Source organism: Mytilus californianus, unplaced genomic scaffold, assembly GCF_021869535.1.
Source record: "Mytilus californianus isolate M0D057914Y unplaced genomic scaffold, xbMytCali1.0.p SCAF_2, whole genome shotgun sequence".
In the NCBI taxonomy this organism is placed as follows: Eukaryota; Metazoa; Mollusca; class Bivalvia; order Mytilida; family Mytilidae; genus Mytilus; species Mytilus californianus.
In genome coordinates, this window is record NW_026262668.1 from 10,333,361 (window position 1) to 10,351,666 (window position 18,306).

Sequence of the window (18,306 nt, forward strand, 5' to 3'; positions counted from 1 at the left end):
TTCACTCCTCTGTAAAAAAAGGAAATTGATTTGAAAGATATGATTTGCGTCATTCAACATAAAATATTTTAATATAGCTGTTATAATTAATTCTTTGTTTGTGTCTTTTTCTATGCTCATAGCACTTTTACAGACTAAAAAAGTATTTTTTCTGATTTTTTGATTATTTTTCGTCTGCAAGTTTGATTATGTCAATGATGATAATAAAGTGTACTTCCGTTTAATACATGGGGGTACGTGGCTGAGAAAAATCAGCAGAACTTTGGTGCTTGTACCAAAATGCCACGCCAAGGAGAGTTAATGGATAGAGCAGAAGATGTAGCTGATCAGGTATTATGAAGAAAAGATGATTTTACATTCAGATCTTAATCTTTTAATGTGAAAATGGACAACCGGCTCATATCACTTCCAGTTTCAGATGTTTTCAATGCTTCCTCAGGCTCTTGATTTTACATTAATTCTGCTACCAGATGCATTCATTTATTAGCAGCAACAACAAAAAGTGTATATTTTTTTGATAGAATGCAATAAAAAGATTACATTTAGCTCTCCATTAGACAGGTTCTGGCATACAATCCTCAATACATGTGTTGGAATTGGATAGAGTGTGATGATACCTTAAAATAGCAAACAAATAATAAACCACATCTATTTTTTATATAGATACTTCAAATTATACATTTAGGTCATCCATAAGGTCTGAAATGTTGTACATATAGGTCTTCCATACTCTGTGAATTAGGCATGTTACAAAATGACTATATTTTATATATAGTCTTCACGATAAACTTTTAGACCTCAATTTTTGGAAAAATTTAGTTAGATTCTGTTGGCCTGTAGAGATGATTTTTACAGGCCTGAAAGCAATTTTACAAGCCTGGGCTGCTGAGCCTGTTGCTTAGCATGAAGACTGTATACAGTAATATATGTACATGTATGGGCACCGTATGGGAGCAATACAGGATATTGGTACTGACTGAAGCGGAGAGAGGTTGTGAAATAAAAGCTGCAGTACATATCTAAAATTAGTTGCAGTACACTATTGAAACTTTGTCTTTGTAATTGACATAAATTTTGATGACAATTTATGAAAAGTATGGTCCTGTGTATTTATAGCATAGTGGGTCATTATTGACTAATCATGCTAATGGAAAGAAACATACCATTTTAGAAGTATTATTACATGTAGACCACTTCATGGTTATTTCTGCCATATTGAATAGGGGCAGATTTTTTGGATAGAGGTGGAAATAGTATGAAAGTATGGCCTATTGGAAATCCTACATGTCCTATGCATGTCTCCAAGCAACTGTTCTGTTTTAATGATGTTTTCCTGTATTTTTTAAACCATTTTTACCTCCATTATGAAAATCTGGCCCCTATTCAACATGGCTGCACTAACCGTGAAGGGGCCTATTAACCACTCACTTTTCTTGATCTGAAGTAATATTAATCTGCACCTCTTTTCTCTGATACTATATCATGTAGATGGTATTTTTTTATTTTTTGAGAATCTGATGCCTAACATTCCGAAATAATGTGGAGAACAGGCCAATATATTCTCAATATATCACTATACCAATCTTTAGATACATGCATAAATTACAAATGCATAAAAATTTGGAATTCTTACCTGTGTTTAAAAATTTAACAACCTCTCTCCGCTTTACCTAGTACCAATATCCAGTGTCGCTCCCATACAGTGATGGGGATATCTTGAAATTCCTTTCAACCCCAGTTAAAAAAAGAGCTACAGCCTTCATTAACATGTATTTTAAGGGACCACCTTATTTGGTCAGGGCTAGTTTAATATAACATACTATCCCTACATGGACTATATGTCAGATGGAATTGCTCTGTAAAAATGGTAAAGTAAATTAAAGTCGAAAAAATACAAACATCTTGAAAACTAAAATTATAGAGAAGAAAAAAACACAATTTTACAGTCTTGATATTGGTACCAAGATAAACTCTTAAGACAAACATTCCTAATGTCATCACATGTCTAACTAGAATTCAGATATTATGCGAGAACAAAATAAAAAAAAAACAGATATTAACAAAAATGTCATTTACATATCATAACATATACATATTTATAGTAAAAATGGTGCATATACTTGGATTTTCTCAGCACACTAAAACAGAAATATAATATTGTATTTATATTTTTAGGTTTTAAGAAAAAGTAAACATATATTACCACATGTAGCAAGGTTTTGCTTAATCAGCACATTTCTTGAGGATGGGATACGAATGTGGACACAATGGGGAGAGCAAAGAGACTACATGGACTCTACATGGGGATGTGGGTACTTCTTAGCAACACTTTTCGTATTGCTGAATTTGTTTGGCCAGTTAGGTGGATGTATTATGGTACTTAGTCGACAGAAAGTTCCAATAGCTTGTGGAGTTTTATTGGGGATAATTTGCTTGCAGGTATATACCTTGTCATTTCACTTATCATGTGTTCATGACTGAACATGAACATCATATTTAAATTTTATATTGTAACGAGAAATAAATACAAACATGTGTATAGTATGAAATGTTGCATTTGATATTATTTTAGACATCTGATATTTGAAGTTTCAATATAAGGATTATTATTTTCCCACATAATTATGAGTTTACATGTACATGTACAATAATGAGGTTATCTAGCTGAATGTCTTTTTTAAAAGATGGATTATCGATTTTTACATGTATTCCGATTTTGTCAGGAAGAATCTAAATGCTGTCTCAATCAAGTGTTCATCATCATGAAGATCACTGCTAAAGAAGATGAAAGCAGAATGATTATTTTCCCAGAAAATTATGGTTACTGAGCCAAGGTTTCATGGTTTAATTTTTTTTGAGGAGCTGCTTATTTTAATATTTTTGTATTCAAGATGAAATACATTTATCTAAAGTCTTTTAAGTTCTGAGTAGTATATTCATTTTCAATACAAGACTTAACTTGATTAAGAGATTGTTATAATAGATTAAATAGTTCCATAATGTATATAATATATATATAAAACCACTTTAGCATTCTACACTTCCCTGGTGTTTATATACAGATGTATACCGGTACTTATATTGGTTTGACCATTGGAAAAAATTGCCTTGTATATATAGATTTATATAATATTTTTTATTTTTTGTTGGATAGCTGTCTCCTTCATGCATACCACTCATTTATTTTTATTCATATGAATAAAGTGAAAAATTATATACAATTTATAGATTCTTTGAAGTGCTTACTGCTTAGTATGTTTTTGTTAAAAATTTTGTTTTCTTTTTTTTCAGACAATAGCCTATAGTATATTATGGGATGTAAAATTTCTTCTTAGGTGAGTAAAAGGGGAATAATTCTGATGCATGTACACAATTGTATAACTAAAACAATACTAACTACATGTATGTCAGTCAGGGATCAAACTTATACAAGTGTCTTTTTATATACTTAAAGGTGTAAGTAATATTTACTAGTATAAGTAAATCAGCCTCATTTAAATTTTATATTCAAGGTTTGAATGCTTCTTCAAAAGTTTACTTATACAAGTACATGTAATTTATTTTTCAACCCTTGAAATTCTCATGTTTTGTGGAGATCAAAACATTCTTCAAACTTTTTTTTAATTTTGATTTTAATTTTTTTTTAATTCAGAGATCACCTCAAGGACTTATCAAAGAAATCTACATATATGATTGTGACTGAGGGAGATAACTCTTACCTTCAAAAATTATTAACTTCTACCAGTAATTAAAAGTCACTTGTATATATTACCCCTTCATGCCCTTACTGCATACAAAATCTCTTAAACTGACTAACAAGTAAACATGGTAAATAAATGAACCAAGGGGTGATTGCAATAAAACTATTGCAAACATGCTGTGCATGAATTCACATTACACACATATATAACTTTGAAGCTTTTTATTTATGCATGTAATATATTTATGAGAGATGTATGGGAATCCATGGATAACTGTCAAAAGTTTCATAGGTTTTGATAAGCATCTTCTTAAAAGGAACCAATGCTTGAAAAAAAAAAATTTATTATACATGTACGTAGCTCTGAAATTAAATGTTTGCCATACTACACATAGTGCATCAGTGTTCCCAAATTCAAAAAAATGAAATATGCTGAATTAATGAAAATTCTCTTAAATCTGACTTTCGAAGGTACAAAAAAAATTTATGTCACAGTATTTCAGGATTCTGAAATTTGTATATATTGTATATATGCATCATGCATAAAAATAAGAGATGATGTTATATTCTTCCTTATGATCAAGGCTATTACAAATGGTTGGGCAATGTTTTCAAATCAATACAGATGATATACAGTGTAAAATATAAAAAAACGAAACAGAAACTAGCCAATATATTTAATATACACATTTTATTTGGGAATTCATATTTGAGGTTATATGTAATCCTATTAATCTATTAAAATTTAATGTATTTTAGGAATCTGGCTTTAGTTGGCGGTGTTGTACTTCTATTAGCTGAAGATAAAGCTGAAGGAAAGAGTCTGTTTGCAGGTCTACCCTCGATCGGAGAAAACAACCCAAAACAGTATATGCAGCTTAGCGGAAGAATTCTATTAGTTCTTATGTTTCTTACTTTGTTAAGATTAGATTTTGACTTTTTCCAAATAATTCAAAATTTGGTTGGCACAGCACTTATAATATTGATAGCAGTAGGTTACAAAACAAAATTATCTGCCCTTGTATTGGTAGCTTGGTTAACATGTATTAATGTTTATTTCAATGCCTGGTGGAATATTCCTTCTTACAAACCTATGAGAGACTTCCTGAAGTATGATTTCTTCCAGACACTGTCGGTAATTGGAGGACTTCTTTTGGTGGTTGCATATGGTCCCGGTGGTGTTAGCATGGATGAACATAAAAAGAAGTGGTAGTTACCTAGCATTACAATAATGACTGACATTTTTAAATGTATTTGTCTGGAAAAGGGACTGTGTTCATAACACAGACTATTAAGTGTATGTGTTTCTTATTATTGTTTATATATAGACCAGGTCTGAAGTCTAGAAGATAAAAGAAGTCCTCATTTTCATCTTTCATCAGAGAGAAAAGAAATCTTAAATCTTGGTAAAGTATAATAGATTTTGTGAATTTAGAATTGATGACAAAAAGCCTATCTTCAATTTATATTCCAATTATTACTATTGTGAATTTATTAAAACAAATACGTTTTCAGTAGAATGAAGCAATAGTCAAATAATAGTTGATTGTATAAACAAACTTGAAATCACTCTTGGTGCCAGCGATGAGAAATTGAGAACCTAAAGATTAAATTTGTAGCTTTTGTTCAGGTGGTAATAGGTATTTATTGATTTGAAGGTTTATTTAAACCACTAAGTTTACAATACCCAAAGAATCACAAATGTTTTAACCGGAAACAGGTTCCCACTACTAAGTAACAGTTGTTAAATATTTATTTGATTAATCTACATTAAATTTTTGCAATTTTTTCCTTTAATACATTATGGAAAATTTCGATCTGTTTGAAATTGTGTTCACTGAAATTACAAAATTATTACGATATTGAACTATTATCATTCCCCTTATCAAAGTTATTATACATAATCATACTTGTTAAGTAAGAATGGATAGATCTGCAAATTTATAATTTCCATACAATTTGATATGAAAATTTAACATTTAAGCATTATCTATTAAGGGTAAAATTTATGAATTAAAACATTTTTAAGAAGTCAGCAGTATGTATATAACATGTGTAAACATTTATTTTAGCATGTGAAACCGCTTTCTAACAGTGTAGAATTTTGAAAGTATTACCGAAATCTTGTCCAATGACACGTAAAACATGATATTGAGTAGAATAGGTAACTAAATGTTATTTTTTAAGTCCAGCTTGTGATATTGTTGTCTGTAGTTTGTGAGTGACATGACAGATGTATATATGAATCATTTACGTGTACAATTCTTACCTGTTAACCATCTACTTCAATCTTCATGGCCTTGTTTTAGGTTTTACATATGTTAATCAGCAGTTATTTTCGTTTTATACCAAACATACAAACATCACCTCAAATAACATACTTATATGTTTGAAATTCCAGTTCAGTTTAAATGCTTTACAGTAAAACAAATTTACCACACACTATTGTGATGTGTATCATGTGTATGGCATGATTGTTTAGGTGCATGTTGTACACAGGTTTTCTGAAGATAGGTAATCAGTAATAGTTTTAATTTTTTCCTATTAAATGAGTGTTTATAGAACTGAGAGATTGTGATACATGATCCATAATATTATAATGATAATGGATTATTATTCAAATAAACTAGTCTTTTGTTTTTCAATGTATTCCATTTTTGTGTCTTGTTGATAACATAATTAGTATGTCATGTTTTCAGAAATTATTGTACTGAAGGGTAAAATAAAATAAGAAAAAAACAGCTCATTTTTAATACTTTCTTGATATTACTTAAATAATTAGTTATTTCAAAATTATGCAAACATTATGTGTTTAAATTTTCTCCATATCTTATGTTTTTTTTCTATGTTTAAATGTAAACAAAATGAAAGCACCTATGTATAGTTTTAGGTAATGGTTCATATTTAGAAAACCCAATTATTTTGTGACTTGTTGTAAAAGATGCAAAATCAAGGAAAATTGTTTGATGGGCTGTCTCAAAAAAGAAAGAAGTAAATATAAGTTTTGAGGTAAATGGGTTCAGTTGTCATGTTTGAAGGAAAAGTAAAATAGCACAGTGGGTATCTGTATGTAAGGACATCACATTTGTTTGTATGCTTTCATTGAAATGAGTAGTGTGTGTGGTTTCAGCAAAAGATGGTCTTGTTTCAAGGCAATCTCTTGAACAGAAATATATGCTTTACCAATCCCTTCTAAATATTACCCAGGATGATATTGGACTTAGAAAAGAAGGCAAGCTAAGGTTGTTCTATACTTAAGCATTGTGTTTTGTTTGCTTTATGTTTAATTACCATAAATATTTATGTAGAATATTTGAAAATAATTGAACCTACTTCATTGTTCAGTTATGTATAATAACTGGGTTCAGTTTTGTCTACTATTTTATATTGTTGGCCTACCAAGAAAAAATATGCATGTCTGGCAGTTATAAGACTGGTTCTTGAGAAAAGTCCTAACATGATGTTTAATGTAACAGATTACTGTAAATACTGAGAGAAAAATAGTATACTAATGTTAAAAAGATCTTCCTTTTCCCTTTCAATAGCGAGTTCAATTTTACAAATATTTAGATAACTTACATTCATTACTGAAGAGATTCACATAGATATTACCTCTCATTGAAAGTGTTTGGTTTACATGATTTATTTATGACTGATCTTATGACTGTGGTTCATATTTCTTCTTAATCTGACAAGTTGGCACGATCATTTTAAAAACATAAATATTTTCATCTTGTAATCATGAAGACCTCTATACTGTAATCCACTGCTCTTTGACCAAAGATTCCATATGTAAGACCGTCATATAGATTGGTGCTTTATGTTTTGCATATTATTTCATTGCCATTTTTTATTTGTTACTTATAAAAATCAGTGTACATTTTGTTTGTACCAATACCCCTTCGTATTTGTTATAGTGCATGTGTTGAAAGTGCTGTATAAATATTGCAAAAAATAAAGGTGATTGAATGTTGGATGTTTATTTGTTTATTCTAAGATAATGTCTCCAATGGTATAACAAGAGTTTTGTTATTTTTCTGTAGAGGATATTTCTTCTCCTGTAATAATATTTATGAAATTGGGTCATTTCTATCCTAATTTAACAAAAAAAAAAATGGTGATTAATAATCAATGGAAATGGAATTCCTAACAATATTGAATAAAATAAAGATTTAGAGAGTAGTTAATGTACATGAAACTTCAGAATCTGTCAACAGCCATTTTGTCCATCAGACTGCAGTAACTGCTAAAAACATCATGAATATTTGTCAGTAAAAAGATTGGAAAGAAGGATGCTTAGGAAGGATTAATTGCAATTGGGATGTCAATAGTTATAATGTTTCACATATCTAAGGACAGACAGAACAAAAATAAGAATTAAAAACTTCAGCAATTGATAGCAATTATAAGCATGAGCACTATAGATAGTATTTTGAAATATAATGTGTTTGCCTATCACTGTTCTACATTGTATATGTTTTACTTTAATTAGATTGAACATTTCTAATGATTGTACAATTTGATTAAAGTTAGATTGTCCAACTGATACAAAGTGACAGCATTTAACTTCAAAGTTTTATACAATTTGAAGTTTATTTCATTTATGATAGGTACAAAAAATGGAACAATTTGTTCCCAAGTTGAGATTTTTAATAATAGAGTTATACCTACCAGTGAAAAATGACATTTATTTAATTAGAATATAATTCACGTTAACTAGTTCTCATCGCAAACATCTAGGTGATCTAGAAATAAAAACATCCCTAGGATGTCCGATCACCCTACCTGTGTTACACACCCCAATACAGGTAAATATACAGGTATTCTAATCCGTTTTGATTTTTGTTGTGTTCCTTCAATATACACATATCTAGAAATTCATCGAGGGGATGGTGGTGGCCCCTTCACTGGTAGGTATAACTCTATTATTAAAAATCTCAACTTGGGAACAAATTGTTCCATTTTTAATAATATTCATTATACCTACCAGAGAAAAATGACATTTATTTAATTAGAATATACTCACTGATTTAAAAGCAGTGTTGAATTCATTCAACGGTGGAGGATGAATTTCCTTCTCTTCAAGAAAAACTCCACAAACAAAATTTCTATCGAACAGGGTAAAATACTATCACCATAACAAAAAACCCACTATTTACATCTATATACAGCTACATATTATACTGCAAATAAATACCATACAAATAAATGAATTTGTATGCTTACATCCTATTCTAAAACTTTAGTAGCATCAACATATCGCAAATAAAACTTTGCGAAAGTTGATTCAACTGCCCAGTCGGCAGAATCTAAAATTGATTTCAAAGAAGCCCCTTTGTACAAAGCCCAACTTGGAGCTATAGCACGTGTTGAATGTGCATTTACTTTCATATTGTCATCATCATAAGCTATTCTAATAGCCTGAACAATCCAACTTGAAATAGTTGCTGTTGACACTGGTTTGTGTGGTTCATTTATTCCCAGAAAAAGTTTTAATTCTTTCTGATTCACTTAACTTTTTCCGAAAATTCTTAGTTTTATCCAAATAAACTGAAAGAGCTCTTTTTGGATATATCAAAGTTTTCTCTGGAAAACTTGGAACAAATAATTTTTCTCCCAAATGCTTTTGTCGATCTTGCTTGGCTAAGCCATGTCTTACAAAAGTAATACCCTTACACTAAACTCTCATTGACTTGTCATCAATACGGAGACTTTGCAAATCACTACATCTTCTGAATGTAGTTATGGCAACTAAAAACACTGTTTTTAAAGTTACATGCTTTAAATCAACTTCCTGCATAGGCTCAAATGGTTTCTTTTCAAGAGCCTGTAATAACAATTCTAAGTTCCATTCAGGTAGAATTTTTACCTTTGGTGGTCTAGAATTAAATACACCTTTAATAATCCTAACTATGTTAGGGTGTTGGCCGACAGGAAAATTTTGCACTGGAGGTAACACTGCAGATAACATAGATCTATAACCTGCTATTGTCCTATATTGCAAACCAGACTGAAATAAATAAGCCAAAAAATCGGCAACCTGATTTAAATTTGCTGAATATGGATCAATTTGTCTCTCACCACACCAGCTATTTAACTTTTCGAATTTTGAGGAATTAGTCCATTTTTGTACCATCTCGCCATGAAGCTGAGAGCAATGTTCTTGCTGATTGAGAAAATCCCTCTGTTTTAAAACGTCTGTCGAAAGAAGCCATGCTGTCAGATTTAATATTTCTGGATTTGGATGAAAAATTTTCATTTTGGCCTGAGACAACAAATTGTCCATTACTGGTAGTCTTATTGGACAAGCTATCAGTAACTGCAAGATCTCGGTGTACCAGTGTCTCCTTGGCCACTGGGGCGCAATCAAAATTATCTGACAGTGGAACTGCCTCATATATTGCAATATCCTTGGAATCAGACAAATTTGGGGAAACACATACGCGTACATGTTCTCCCAAGGAATTGTCAGAGCATCCAAGGCCAAAGCATTGGGATGAGGAATCCAAGTGCAAAATATTTCTGTCTGGCGATTTTTCCATGATGCAAACAAATCTATCAATGGGGTTCCCAATATTTGAAAAATCTGCTGCACTATAGACTTGTTCAGAGACCATTCTGTCGGACAAACCTTTTCCCGACTCAAATGATCCGCTAAACCATTCTTCTTGCCCATAATGTGGGCTGCTATCAAGACTATATTGTTTTGAATTGCTATCTGCCATAGCTCCCAAGTCAAGTAACATAAATTTGGTGACTTCGCCCCCCCTTGACGATTTATGTATTGTACTACGCTTGTGTTGTCGCTCCTTATCAGAACACATTTTCCCTTCAAAATTTTCAGAAAATGCGGAACTGTCAAAATTACAGCTTTCATTTCCAAACAATTTATGTGCAAAAGTTTCTGTTCCGAATTCCAAACTCCCTGAAAAATCTGTTTTCCAATATGACTCCCATAACCTGTCATTGAAGCATCTGTCGTTATGGTCACATTGATTTTCGGCAATTGCAAATATCGGCCTTTCAGCGTGTTGGCTGAATTTTTCCACCATAAAAGATGGTATTTCAGATGTTGTGTCAATGGAACATGTGCCAACATATTTTTGCTGACTGGCCTCCAAAAACTTAACAAATAAAGTTGAATGGATCTCATAAACAGACGAGCATTGGGAATCAACTCGATGCATGATGCCATCATTCCCAAAACTTTCAAAAAATCTAGAGCCAAATTCTGACCTGAAAGCATTTTTTCTAGTAATATCTGTAACTTCTCTATCCTTTCCATTGTTGGATAAACTAAGCCCTTGTCTAAATGAAAAAAATCCCCCTAAAATATGTTATCACTTGACTTGGAACTAGGCTTGATTTGTCTGTGTTTATAATAAAGCCTAGTGAAACCAACGGATTGAGACATTTCAGGCGATCCTGAACTAATTGCTGCTGGTCCTGATTGACTATCAACTAATCGTCTAAATATACTGACATTCTGATATTTTGAGTTCTCAGATATGCAGCTACCACTGACACCAGTTTTGTAAAAATTCGAGGAGCACATGTTGGGCCGAAGCACATTGCTTTCCATTGATAACATTAATTTGCTATGCAAAACCTCATGTACGGACGATGTTTCTGAAATATTGGTACATGGAAATATGCATCGCTCAGATCTATTGAAATTGACCAATTTTTTGGTTTCACTAGATTTATGACTTTGCTCATTGTGTCCATCTTGAAATGGACTTTCTTTAGATGTGCATTTAATGGTTTTAAATTTGTCACGGGTCTCATTTTCCCGTTTTTCTTTGGCACCAGAAATAGTGTACTGTAAAAACCTGTGAGAGATTCCGGAAAATTCACTTTTTCTATAGCATCCTTTTCTAATAAAGAATTTATTTCTGCCAAAAATATATCTGTGTTTTTGTGAGATATAATTGTTTTCGTGATGCCTGTCCATGCAGGTCTTTGAAGAAATTCCAATTTGTAACCTTCCTCTATTATTGAAAGTACCCACTGATCTGTTGTTATCATTTTCCAATTTTGAAGAAAATATTTTAGCCGCCCCCTACCGGAATCTCTGTACACATCATCAAACTTGAACCTACCTTTGAGTCAACTGTTGTTCTTTCTGGGGATCCGAAAAGACCCCCAGCTACTCTGACCAGTCTTGTTGGTCTTGTCCCTATTTGACTCTTTAGCAGGACCCTTATAGCCTTGATTGTCTCTTTGTGGCTGTCTCCCACTATTTGATGTTTTAGGCACATTGAACCTATTGTTATTTGAGCCTCGAGTCTTACTGGCATTAACAGCATTATGCTCAACATTGAACTTGGGATTCTTATTTTGCCAATCTCGGTCAAAATCTGCCCTTCTTTTCCTACCCTGACCTAATTCAGGTAATAAATCATTCAACTGATCCTTTTGTTCCTTGCGCTTTTCAAGGCATGACTTAAGACCATTCCCAAAAACACCTTCACCTGATAAAGGCAAATATTGTGTTTTGTCTTTAATATCAGACAAAGTCACAAGACCTGAATCATATGATGCAGCCTTACGTCGGACTAAATGAAAAAATGCACCAGTCCTACCTGACTGGTCTAAAGACTTTGTAGACATTGCAAACAAATCTTTAACAATTTGGCAACATGATTCTTTCTCCTCGTGTTCTAAAGCAGTGTACCCATTGTCTGTTGCATATACATGCCAGAAATCACATTCATACGAGACGCCATTTGCCCTTGAAATGAAAGCTTCTCTATTTGTTTTAAAGGCTGTGTATGCAATTGCCTATGGCCAGTATCCCACGACTTTACTGCCTTTGGCCCATGGTTCTTTCTCATCATTGGCTCTAGCAAGTCGTCCAAACTAGGAACCTGCAAGAACTCTATAGCACTATCATGTACAGGAAAACAACTCCTGTATTCCTCTCTATAAGCAGAAAGTTTCTCTGGGTGCTGACACCGCCAGGAATTTTCCAAAATATTGACTTGTGCTTGATCCTTAATCAAACCAATACTACCTTTATCATTGTTTGAGGCAAAATCCTCACTAAACAATTCTGACAAAACATTATGTCTAGTATCTGAGCTTAACTCACTATCTTTGTTTACTTCATTTGAAACAGATTTTAACTGTACATGTTTCATAAACCTTTCACCTTTTCTAGCAACACTACCTGTTGACTGTTCAACTCTAGCTTCGCTCTCATTGTCTGACTCATTATCAGAGCGAATATCTCCGAGTATATCCCTTTCTATAGGGTTAACATGTATAGATATTTCCGACCTTGCGTCGAAATCTGTGTTCCTAGACACTCTAGGAGAACCCAAATCCTCGTCTAGATTCGAAACTAGCGGAATAATGGGTCTAAGGGTGTCAGATCTGAGCAAACCTTGCGTATCTCTATTCTGACCCCTTGAATCTGCATTAGTTTCAGATATGGGCATACCTTGTGTATCCCTATTCTGAACTACATTATCGTTATTAGCCCCTCTAACATTGGCCAACGATTGCATCATGTTAAATAAAGTCTCAAACTTATTATCAAAATTGTCTTGCAATCCTTTTAGCTTTTGGTCATACTCTTGTTGTAATACCGTCGACTTAGAAGGTTTTTTCTTAGCTTTACCATTCTTGTCATTTCTGGACATTGAACCATCTTTTTTCTCATTTGCAGGTAAAGATGGCGTATCTTTGTTTACTTCCGAATTCTCGTGCATCTCGAAATCGGAATCCATACTCAAATAATTTTAAATTTTCAAATTTAACGATATAGTAATAATACTATGTTATTTAAAGAAGTCTTCAATAGAAAAAAACTAAATTACTAATTTTGTTGAAAACTTTGCAGCGACGAGAACATCTGTTCGCTAGCTCGCAAAAATTAAAACTGATTAGAATACCTGTATATTTATCTGTATTGGGGTGTGTAACACAGGTAGGGTGATCGGAAATCCTAGGGATGTTTTTATTTCTAGATCACCTAGATGTTTGCGATGAGAACTAGTTAACGTGAATTATATTCTAATTAAATAAATGTCATTTTTCACTGGTAGGTATAATGAATATTATTAAAAATCCAGATTAGTGTTTTCTCTATCAAATGAGAAACAAAAACCCCAAAATAAGGATGGTAACCTCCCTTATGCCAAAGCGGATATAAAACTAATCCTGAAATTGAAAATATGTAGAAATTTCCTCCGAGCATAGGAGATAATTTGGTTTTTTTTTTTTGTATTTTTTTCATCACATTCCTGAATGAAATGTACAGCTACTATCATAACAGTGCAGGATATCATGAGTTCATATCAGCACTCAAATTAATTGATTTAATTTGTCACCTTAATTTACATAATTAGATGTAGGATATATGGCAATGAGATGGCAAAAAATGGAGGTTAATATACAATTTTCATTAAGATACCAGTATTTATACAATAAGCACAGGCACTTGTCTCTGAAAAAAAATACCTATATATATATTAATATAACATTTGTTTTATTTATTATATTAAAGTATATGGGTAAAAAGCCAGAGACAAGTGCCTGTGACAATAAGTCAGACTTTTGATTACACACAAAAACGAAAGTACAAGCAAGGGATAAGATGCCAGTTCAAAAAATGCTCACAGTAACTGAAAGGAAACTAAACAAAAATCTGCTGTCATACTCTACAATGTCGGAGGCTGAGCTTGGGAGTGCATTTTATACAGAAACATTAAAAAGTACTTAAAGACCTGATATTGTGTCTACAGATCTTTGCTATTCCCATTGTACATCTGTTCAGAATTTGAATTCAAAATCAGAAATCATCCAGATTCTTGATTTTAAGCTCATTTCTACCTTGACTTTGCGTCCATCATCTGTAAACTTTTGTTTAAAAAATATTCTATGAAACTATTGAATGGATTGAAACCAAAGTTTGCGTACTCAATCTTTTATGTCAACTCAAGTTAGTGATTTTCGTCCAGGTTAATAAACCAACATGGTGACCATGTCTAAAAATAGAACATAGGGATGAAACTGCAGTTTTGGCTAATGTCACTCAATTAGAGAAAAACTTACAAGGTTAAATTTATCGGTCAGCATAATAAGTACCATTGATTCAAAAACTATAGGAGCTTTATTAGAAGTGTATATTGTATGACTATATGTAACCACCTGAAAAATCTTACTACTAATTTTGGAGTTATTGCTCCCTGAATTATTTTTTTTCCCCAATTTTTAGCAGTTGGTGACTGTTATGAAAACTAAAGTAACACTTTTTAAGGTTAAAAGTGTAAATTGCACAAATGATCAGCATGACAAGATGTGTCTATCGTGAAAATAAGGAGAACATGTGTCGACCTGTTTTGGAGTTACTGCCCTTGAAATAGTTTTCTCTTAGGATACTTGCATTAGGTATATGGGTCCCTTGCAAGTCTAAATGTCCTTCAGACATGCATGACATGGTTCACAGTGATCAAGGTTAAAGTTACCTGATTAGGGTTGTTTATCAGATACTGTTAGCAATAAGTCATTTGTCAATGTCAAGTTGACGGAGTCAAAAAGCGAGACATAGGTATGCTGTTTGGCGTCGGCGTCAACAATGTATTAGTTTGTGATTAGGTCTAGTTCATGGTGAACCACTAGTGGTATGTCAATGATATTTGGTATGCAGTTGTATTAGCATTGGCACATCTCATTTCCTGGATACCATGGAGATTATTTGGCCCCGCCCCCTCAGTCAAGGTCTATTGACTTTGAAACTTTTCATATTTTACATGTATTAGTTTGTGATTAGGTCAATTCATGGGGAACCACTAGTGGTAGGTCAATGATATTTGGTATGCAGTTGTATAAGCATTGGCATATCTCATTTCCATGGAGATTATTTGGCTCCGCCCCCTTAGTCATGGTTTATAGACTTTGAAAATTTTGCTAAGTTAACATGTATTAGTTTGTGATTAGGTCAGTTCAAGGGGAACCATTAGTGGTAGGCCAATGTTAATTGGTGTTCAGTTGTATAAGCATTAGCACATCTCATTTCCATGGAGAATATTTGGCCCCGCCCCCTCAGTCATGGGCTATTTACTTTGAAACTTTTGCTTAGTTTACATGTATTAGTTTGTGATTAGATCAGTTTAATATGAACTGCTAATGTTAAGTCAATGATATTTGGTATGCAAATTTATTGGCATTAGCAAGTATCGTTTCCATAGAGATTATATAGCCCCCCACCCCTGATCATGGTTCATTGACTTTGAAACTTTTACATAGTTTACAAGTTAATGTTTGTGTTTAGGTTTGTTTAAAGGGAACGACTTATAATAAGTCAATGGTATTTGGTATGCAGTTGTATTAGCATTGGCACATCTCATTCCATGGAGATTGTTTAGCCATGTACCTCCAGTCATGGTTCATCGACTTTGAATATTTGCATAACTTACATGATAAAGTATTGCTATTTTAATTTCAACATTTGCATTATCAAAATTACAATAAGGCGAGACATATCTCTGTGATAACAGTTTATTGTGTTTTGGTCTGTTTTTCTAACTCTAAAAGTAGTAGATAAACTATATTTGATGTACACAATGAATGTAAGGAGTACATGTCTGTCTGGTAGTTATCATTTGTCATTGACCTCATTTTCATGGTTCATTGATCAATGGTAAGTCCTCGTTTAAGATACTACATTGTGTAATCAATAGGTCAACTACATGTATATTTGGTGTATGGAATGATTATTAGGTGTATATATAAAAATAGGAAGAGGCGGTATGATTGCAAATGAGACAACTCTCCACAAGAGACCAAATGACACAGAAATTAACAACTATAGGTCACCATACGGCCTTCAACAATGAGTAAAACCTATACCGCATAGTCGGATATAAAAGGCCTCGAAATGACAAATGTTTAACAATTCAAACGAGAAAACTAACGGCCTGATTTATGTGCAAAATAATGAATGAAAAACAAATATGTCTGTCTCGCAAGGTTTATCTGAACTTAACCTCATTTTCATGGTTTTGTCTGTTTCTTGTATACTATATATGTTATAGTTCAACAATATTTGGTGTATGGAATGGTTGTAAGGCTGGCTTGATTTATCTCACCTTGGCCTCATTTTCATGATCATTGATAATATTAAGGTTTTCTGATACTTGTAGTAAAACTTCATCTTTAGGAATATCAACACAATACAATCATGAATGATGATTAGTAAAGCAGGTGAGACATTTCAGCTCGTGCACTCTTGTTAACACAAAAAAGGTGCTGAAAACTGTGACTACCATACATGTAGATGTATCTAGGAATATGTGGTAACAACTTGAAAAATATGTGATCTATCCCGATACTTCTTGTGAAATTGATTTCACAAAACAACGCTATCATGGTTGAAATCAATATCGTTTTTACCCCTAACAAATCTGTCTATACTCACCATTTTCAAATTTGGTACATTTACCGGTAGTTGGTCTTACAGAGATTACAACTGTGATATTCAAGGTCTAAGGTGACCCTCAAATAAAACTTTTCACCATGAAATTAATAGTTTGTCTTTGGCAAACTTTATCAAAGTAAATTTTCATTTACAAAGGTCGGAGAGATGTGTGAAATATAACAAATAGGAAGATGTGGTGGTATAATTGCCAATGAGACAACTCTCCACCTTTGAACGCACGAAATCAATAAAGTCTTATTTTCAGTAAATAGCACTTGGACAACACCTTTACTGATGCACTGTCAGTTCCCGAGGGTATCATCAGCTTAGTAGTCTGGAATGATTTATATAAAAAAAATCTCTAAACTTACCCGTTGATAAATTATGAAAGTACTAGGAAACAGGTAAAGTTTGGTTTTCAAGAATAAAATATAAAACCAGTTTCGGGTTTTGAACTACGGTAGTCTCGTTTTATGAACTAGTCACCTTATTGTACAGTGTTTCTTGTTGCGAACTAATCTCTTGTATAATATTTCCATAGGGTTTATTTCTGACTGTTATTAATTTTTTGAAGCAAAATTCATTTACTTTTTAAAATCTCGTTTCTGATGATTACCAAATGTGTTTGTTTTTCCACTGGATTTTTGTTGATAAGAACAACACGACGGGTACAACTATTGGAGCAGGAACTTTTGCTGCACCTGTGTTAACTATGGTCCTTTTTTATCGGATTCTTGATGTTCGATTAATTGTTTGAATCACTGTTTATTCTTTTACCTTTTAGTTTTGTCTTTATATGGAGTTATTTGTCTTTCTTCGACTTATTTTGGTGTTGAACACTCTGCATATTTCTACTTTTGATCATTTCGATAAAAAAAATGTCAAAAAGTATTTGTGCAACCAAATAATAATTAATGATCGAAGTTTAAAAGTAAAAAACCTCATAGTAAAACGTCGAACGTATTGATTCATTGACGTGTAACATTCCTTTCTATATCTGTTTCATAGTGCCATTCTCATCTGTGGTATTGTCAGTACAATATATGATATCATATCACTTTAATTTCGACAAAAAATATACTCACCTTACTAATAACATAACACGTAAATTGATTTGTTAACGTTCATGTACTTGCGTATTAACTTATTATCTGTTGAAAATATTTTGGCATCTTTTAAA

General features: G+C 32.5%; 1 protein-coding gene across 1 annotated transcript; it reads left to right on the forward strand.

Moving 5' to 3' along the window:
* Positions 1–184: 184 nt before the first annotated feature.
* On the forward strand, positions 185–7,674 carry LOC127727882 (surfeit locus protein 4-like). The gene is made up of 4 exons (XM_052235042.1): positions 185–330; positions 2,176–2,439; positions 3,292–3,335; positions 4,460–7,674. Exons 1-4 carry the CDS (start codon positions 280–282, stop codon positions 4,911–4,913), a joined length of 813 nt encoding a protein of 270 aa, XP_052091002.1. The 5' UTR covers positions 185–279; the 3' UTR covers positions 4,914–7,674.
* Positions 7,675–18,306: the final 10,632 nt, after the last annotated feature.

What these genes read in the sequence shown, in the direction of transcription:
- LOC127727882 (XM_052235042.1), top strand. Translation starts at nt 280, where the DNA reads ATGCCACGCCAAGGAGAGTTAATGGATAGAGCAGAAGATGTAGCTGAT. An exon ending in CAGAAGATGTAGCTGATCAG is followed by an intron (nt 331 to 2,175) that starts GTATTATGAAGA and finishes TTATATTTTTAG; the next exon opens with GTTTTAAGAAAAAGTAAACA. An exon ending in GATGTAAAATTTCTTCTTAG is followed by an intron (nt 3,336 to 4,459) that starts GTGAGTAAAAGG and finishes AATGTATTTTAG; the next exon opens with GAATCTGGCTTTAGTTGGCG.